Raw genomic sequence first — 7,632 nt, 5'->3', positions numbered from 1 at the left:
TGTGATCCGAAGAGCGCCGGTTCACGCCTCGGCCCCGATAACATCAAAATTGTGGGTGGGGTAGGTGAAGCACCCACACCTGCCCCCACCCCCATTTGCCCCACTCTGGGCCCATGAGCAAGGCCCTTAACCTACCATCTGCTCCCTAAACAGGTCTCTCTTAAAAATGAGTTCTCATGGCTCAATGAAACTACCTGGATAAATAAAGGGTAAATGAAAAAAAAAAAAAACATATATATATATATACATATATATATATATATATATATATATATATATATATATATAAATACACATGCATACATTAGAGCCCAACAGATATTATGCGGCTGGCTCTAGGTATAGGTCAGTCTGTTGCAGCCTGAACACCCAGTGAGTTCATAAACTTTAATCACCTGACTGACTGGTTGTTGACGAGCTGCCGTTTGATCAAAAGGATTATTTAAATTAAAAACAAAGTGAGGCTGAACTTTGTGTTGTTTGACCTTAAAAGTTTCACAATGTGGAACTGTTGAAGCTGAACGCTGTCAATGATTTAAGCATCTTGTGGAGGTTTGAACAGTAATCGTGCCTGTTGGCTCCAGGTCAGCTTGAAGAACCAGAGTGACCGTCTGAACACAGCCAGGACCAAACTGTTGTCTTTAAATCAGTCTGCAAGTTTCAAAAGGTTACACATGTCACAGCTGTCCATGCCACAACTTTACACTGCTGTCAGTTTCAGCTGTCCCCAAGACATGTCCAATCTGTTTTACTACTTTAGTGGTCCTCACAGTCTTTGTTCTCTTCTGCTTTATTTACAGTCAGACATCTTTAATATTTTAATATGATCAAATATAAAAAAAGTTTTTTATTTAAACTGTATAAACAAATGTCAGCAGCAACATATTACCATATTTGGCTGTCCGCGGGCTACTTCCGGTCGCGCGGCTGGCCAATGAGCGTTCAGATCAGGAACAGGAGTCTGGACACCGTATCCGGTCTCCTCATCAACAACAGACCCCGTCTGAGACTCAAAAGTAGTCCAGGTTTACTTTATTCATTTTTATACAGTGAAGTGCTCTAAATGCAGCGTACAAATATTACAAAGTATTTTCAGGTAAACAAGAGATCAAAGGAAGGCGGGAACTCCTTAAAGTCCAGGACGTGTTAAAGCTTAGTGTGGTTCTGGTGCCAGAGCTGCACGAGACCCTGAGCCACCCAGCGCTCCAGGATCCATCTGGACCTGGATCTAGCTGGACCAGTCTGAGTTCTGTGCAAATCCAAAACAAACGGAAGTGGAAGACTAGTTGAGTGCTCCTGGACAGCACGTGAAGGTGCCCCCCCCACCCCCAGTGTTCAGTAGGCCTGGAGCTGCTGGGTCAGGATGAGCTGACAGCCGCTGCTCACGTGCTCCATGACCTTCTGTTTGAGGAGGGCCAGCTCGTCCCGGAGGACATTAGCGGAGGACACCAGCTCGGTGTTCTGGCTCTTCAGGTTCTTGACCCGCTCCTCCAGCCTGGAGATCCGCTCCAGCTTCCTCTTCCGGCACTTGGACGCGGCCACCCGGTTCCTCATGCGCTTCCTCTCGGCCTTGATGCGCTCCTGGTTCTCCATGTCGATGGGGGACAGCGGGGGGGTGTCCCCGCTCATCTCGGGCACGGTCTGCGGCTCCTCTTTGAGCGCGTGCAGCCGCCGGTGCTGCGGGGCGGCCGGGTAGCTGTCGGGCCTCTCGGGTCCGGAGGTCCGGCTGAACGCGGCCAGGCTCGTGTACTCGGGCGGCTCCGCGCGCGCCGAGCAGCTGTACGGAGCCCCCGCGCTGGCACCGCCCCCCGGCCCGGACACGGCGGGCGGCGCGTCCGGGAGGGCGGTGGGTATTTGCTGGTAGTGGAGCTCGGCCAGGGCCCGCACGAAGCCTTCGGCGAAGCCTTCCTGCTCGTCCGTGGTGGTCTTGGGCCCGAGGAAGTGGGTCGGGGTGGGGGTCGTGAGGCCGTTGCAGGACTGGATAATGAGCCGCTCCAGCTCCGGGGAGGCCAGCTTCAGGAGGCCCACGTCCGGGGACGTGAGGATGTCCAGGGCCTTGGCCCCCAGCTGGGCTTTAAAGCTCTTGGGCTGGTTCAGGTCCAGAGTCATGGTCTGTTTGAGGGTTCTGGGGTTGAAGCCGAACCCAGCCGAACCGTCCTGCTCGCAGTTGGACGCAGCTTCGTCGTAAAAAGTCGCTTCCATTTTCCCAGACATAAAGTTCGAGCCTTGTTTCCACAGAAACTCACAGACTGTCCTCGAGGCAGACTCGCTCTATTGTTGAACTTCCACCCGCATGACAACTTCGTGTCCCAGGAAAAGTTTTCTTCTGGGTCTTCGTGGGTCTCATGGACAAACAGAAGACCTTCCGTGTTCGTCGAGCTCCAGGTGTCCCCCTCAGGTCCTGTCTGTGGACTGTCCTCTCCGTGTGGAAACAAAAACAACAAACCTCGGCGGTTTCCTTCCAACGTGGAGACTAACTTTATCTCCTCACAGCTGCGGCTCCGCGGAAAATAACAATGATGTCATTTCTACGGGCTTTCATTGGCTGGACGTGATAAAATAGGCGGGGATTAGATCATGACACGCACGTTGCTCCGACAACAGGGTTTAGCCCCGCCTGTCCCCGCGATGGATTGTGGGATTAGGTAATGCAGGCCGTGGAGCATTCTGGGATTACGTAGTGTTTTTGAATATTCAGTTACCGCGCCGATCAGAAGCAGAAATTAATCCACCAGATTATTGTTTTATTGTCTAAACACATTAAATAAAACAATGTATAATGTTCAGGATGTGAGCAAAGAGTTTATTAAAAAAACCTGCAATGTTCTTCAGAGTTGTGTTCTTGCAGTTTGATGGCCATGAATTTTGTGCCAAATAGAAAAAAGGAAAAACTAAACAAAAGGAAAAATCAAAATTTGCCGTTATGCTCACACGACAAATTAACCGGAAACCCTTTTTTATCCATTTGAATGCATCTCTACACATTTAATCCGTGGAGTTTGGAGCACTTCCTGTAGTTTATAATCTCATAAACTGAACCTTTCATCAGTTTGACTGTTTTGCTTTAAAGTGTGGTTGACCAGTTTAAACATATCCTTTAAAAATGTAATACAATTGGTTTTACCCAAAAAGTGCACACATCCTCATCACCTGTCTTGATCTGGCTCTGCTGTATCTCTACAGCTTTACGTAGCGATGACTTCATGAAATTCTTTATAAATAAATTTACTGTATTTCAATTAGAGAGAAAATTCAAACCATCATTCCTACTATTGCCTCTGATTCCCTGTCATATGAGGCAGCTTTAAATATTACTAGAACCTGATTTATGTTTGGACTGTTTTTGTCCTGTTGAACTCTCTGAATTGTCAAAAATAATAGCTTCATCCAAACCATCCACATGTCTGCTAGATCCCATCTCAACCAGACCATTTACAGAGGTATTTCTTCTAATTAATATCTCCATTTTGGATCTGCTTAATTTGTCTTTAATGAAACCTTACATCCAACACTTTAAGGCTGCTGTAATTAAAACTTTAATTAAGAAACCTAATCTATAATTCAGGAATTACCTGAATTATAGATTAATTATATAAAGAAAATTAATTATATAAAGAAAAGCTTTGCAGAGAGTGGTGAAGGCTGCACAGAAGACTGTCAGAGTCAGCCTCGCCACTGTCACAGACATCTACACCTCCAGATGCATGAAGAGGACCACTTGCATCATGAAGGACCCCACTCACCCAGCACACACACTTCTTGCCCCGCTCCCCTCAGGAAGGAGGTTGAGGAGCATTAAGTGCAGAACCACTAGACTGAGGAACAGCTTCTACCCTGAAGCTGATATCATAAATCCCTAATCAGGATTATCACTGTGAAAAAATAAAATCACTGTAATGCAACTTTGATTGTTGATATGTACTGCTGATTATTTCATGCTGCTGATCTCATGCTGCTGATTTTTTTCATGCTGCTCTATTCATTCATTCGTACTCATCCATCCACAAAGACTCATGTTCATGCTGCTGTTGTTCGGAGTATTGTTTTGCACTGTTAGCGACTAGCTTATATCTTAGATCTTTTATCGTACTGTTTGGCGTTCATTTAGCGTATATCTTAGTTTATATCTTAGAACCTTATATACTGCTTCTTTTTACTCTTTATATTTTTGCTATTGTTGGATGTAACTGGTACCCTGTGTACACAATTTTGTTCCATCTTATGTACCACATGTGGTGTGAATGACAATAAAGAACCATCCATCCATCCATCCATTTTCTTTACCCGCTTATTCCATTTTGGGTCACGGGGGTCGCTGGTGCCCATGTCCAGCAATCACTGTGCGAGGGGCGGGGTACATCCTGGACAGGTCGCAAGTCCATCACAGGGACACATAGAGACAAACAACCATTCACTCTCTCACTCACACCTAGGGACAATTTAGAGTTACCAATCAGTCTAACATGCATGTTTTTGGTCTGTGGGAGGAAACCGGAGTACCCGGAGAAAACCCACGCATGCACGGAGAGAACATGCAAACTCCACCCAGAAAGGCCCCTGGACCGGGGTTTGAACCAAGGACCTGCTCGCTGAGAGGCAGCAGCTCTACCAGTTGCGCCACCGTGCTGCACAATAAAGAACCTTGACCTTGAATTCTGGCCAATTATAGACCTATGTCGAATCTAACATTTATCTAAAAAAATCTTGAGAAATAGTTGTAGGGGCAATTGCAGTCAGGGTTTAGAGCTCATCATAGCACAGAAACAGCACTGGTGAAAGTCATTAATTATATTTTCATGACCTCTGATAATGGACTTGTGTCTACACTGGTCCTGTTAGACCTCAGTGCAACATATGATACAGATGATCACAATATTTTACTACAGAGACTTGACTATGATATTGGGCTTGAAACAGGAGGTTTCAAACCAGCTTCCTGTTGGAATCTCAGAAGCAGGCTTTTAAAACAATTCATTCAAACGTTATTTAAACAGATTCGTCCCATTGAACCACAAGGACTCATTTACAAGAGAGACCTGGCTTTTAACAAAGAGTGATGACAACAGTGGATAACAGCGACAACAATAGACAATCAGAAATGATTCATACACATTTATTTAAAAATATTTTTTACAATTGAAAACAAAATGATAATTAATAGGAGCAAGAAACGTAACAAAAAACCAGCTAGATTACGAGGCCTGTCGAAAACTAAAAACAGGAACATGTCCGCATTGGTTTTTGCCAGGAACTTAACAGATGTTTGAAACCACTTAGCGAGATCAAGGTCGGGAGCTTCAGATCTTTTTGCAAGATATTCCAGGAAACAGGAGCAGAGTAGGAGAAAGTTCTTTTTCCTAGTTCAAAACAATCAATCATCATGTATAACAATGAAATGTTTTGGGCCAGATGGCCGACTTGTTACTCACAGAAACTTACACACGCTTTGAAGACCTGAACAGACCACCCAGCACCAGACTCACCTCACCACCGGATGATGAGCATCTCAGTGTGACCTCAGCCAAAGTAAGGAGTACCTTCAGGAGGATTAATCTGCACAAGGCAACCGGCCCAGACAACATCCCCTCACTTACCCTGGAGACAGTTCCTACCTGTCTGAAGACTGCCACCATCATCCCAGTCCCAAAGAGCTCTTCAGTGACAGGTCTGAATGACTACCAGCCAGTGGCCCTCACCCCGATAGTCGCTAAATTCTTCGAAAAACTGGTCATGACCCACATCAAAACAACCATCAACATAAATGAGGTCCCTCATCAGTATGCATACCGTGAGAACCGATCAACAAAGGATGCCATCTCCTCTGTGGTCCACACTGCTCTCACCACCTGGAGCAGAAAAACTCTTACGTCCGTATGCTCTTTGTGGACTTCACATCTGCCTTCAACACCATGATCCCCCAAACCCTGATGGACAAACTATCCACACAAGGACTAAGCCCCTCCATTTGCAACTGGGTACGAGACTTCTTAACAAACAGACCACAGTCAGTGAGGATCCACAACTTCTCCACTTCCACCATAACCCTCAGCACTGGCTCTCCTCAGGGATGTGTGTTGAGCCCCCTCCTGTTTACTCTGCTCACATATGATTGTGCAGCTACCCTTCCAGGCTGTCACATTGTAAAGTTTGCAGATGATACAGTGGTGGTGGGATGCATCACAAACAATGATGAGTCCAGCTACAGGCAAGAGGTGGAACACCTGGAGAGCTGGTGCAAAGAGAATAACTTTCACATCAATGTGAAGAAGACAAAGGAGATGACTGTGAACTTCAGAAGGAACAAACACATCTACACCCCCCTGAACATAAGAGGATCTGTGGTGGAAGTGGTCTCCAGCTACAAGTACTTGGTTGTACACATGAATGACAACCTCAGCTGGAGCAACAACACCACCAGCCTGATCAAGAAAGCTCATCAGAGACTCTACTTCCTCAGACGGCTGAGACGAGCTGGTCTGGGAAGCTCAGTCCTCACCTCCTTCTACAGGTGTGCAGTGGAGAGCATCCTGTGCTCCTGCATCAACATGTGGCATGGAGGCTGCACAGCTGCAGAAAGAAAAGCTTTGCAGAGAGTGGTGAAGGCTGCACAGAAGATGTTAGAGTCAGTCTCCCCACCATCACAGACATCTACACCTCCAGATGCAAGAAGAGGGCCCCCTGCATCATGAAGGACCTCACTCACCCAGCACACACACTTTTTGTCCCGCTCCCCTCAAGCAGGAGGTTGAGGAGCATTAAGTGTAGAACCACTAGACTGAGGAACAGCTTCTACCCTGAGGCTGTTAGACTCATGAATCTCTAACCAGAATAATCACTGTGAAAAAAATCACATCATGTTGCTGCTGATCTGTTTCATGTTGCTGCTGATCTGTTTCATGTTGATGTGTTCATGCGTGCACATCTGCTCACACAGACTCATGTCCGTGCTGCTGTTTGACATAATGTTTTTATGTTACGAGTGCTCAGTGTATATTTAGTTGATGTTTTTCTTAGTTCATATCTTAGATGTTATTACTGTTTTTCTTATACATTTTATTGTTGGATGTAACTGGGACCCTGTGTACATAATTTTGTTCCACCACATGTACCACATGAGGTGCGAACGACAATAAAGAGTCTCTGACTCTGACATACAGTTATTTACTTACAAGTAGATAACTCTTGTTTTCTACCTGAATGATTGAGCCTACAAATCTTTTTTCTGAACCATTTTGGCCTTGGTGTCCTCAGGTTGTTTCTGTGAGTAGCAAGTCGGCCATCTGACCTAAAACATTTGATTATTGTACATGATGATTGATTGTTTTGGGTGGATAGGTTATTTTGCATGTGTTAAAAACCTGCTTCTGAGATTCTAACAGGAGGTTGGCTTGAAACACAGCAATGAAGGCTACTTATGACAGATCTGGTTGGCAGGCCACAGACTGATGAAGTCTTCTGGATGGAAGATGAAATGTTTCTCTCTCAAAGAAACTGATCCAGATGAAATGATTTAACCTTTTGTGGTGTTATCTACCTGGATGACTGAGCCTACTAACCTTTTTTCAGCAAGTGAACATTTGATTATTCCATCCATCCATCCATCCATCCATCCATCCATCCATCCATCCATCC

The 7,632-nt window shown here is 45.5% G+C and overlaps 1 protein-coding gene across 1 annotated transcript in view; it reads right to left on the bottom strand.

The window, feature by feature from the left end:
• Nucleotides 1–986: 986 nt before the first annotated feature.
• Nucleotides 987–7,632, bottom strand: part of LOC119414431 (transcription factor AP-1) — a 10,023-nt gene continuing 3,377 nt past the window's right edge. The window contains exons 2-3 of the mRNA XM_037681523.1: nt 5,980–5,983; nt 987–2,493 (exon numbers count right to left, since the gene is read on the bottom strand). Of these exons, the coding sequence (XP_037537451.1) occupies nt 1,336–2,214 (879 nt within the window). The 5' untranslated portion in view covers nt 2,215–2,493; nt 5,980–5,983 and the 3' untranslated portion in view covers nt 987–1,335. The remainder of the gene's footprint in view (nt 2,494–5,979; nt 5,984–7,632) is intronic.

This window comes from Nematolebias whitei, chromosome 9, assembly GCF_014905685.2.
Source record: "Nematolebias whitei isolate Nwh7 chromosome 9, NemWhi1, whole genome shotgun sequence".
Taxonomy (NCBI): Eukaryota; Metazoa; Chordata; class Actinopteri; order Cyprinodontiformes; family Rivulidae; genus Nematolebias; species Nematolebias whitei.
Note: the sequence above shows the minus strand (reverse complement) of the source record. Positions and strands in the feature narration are given on the sequence as shown.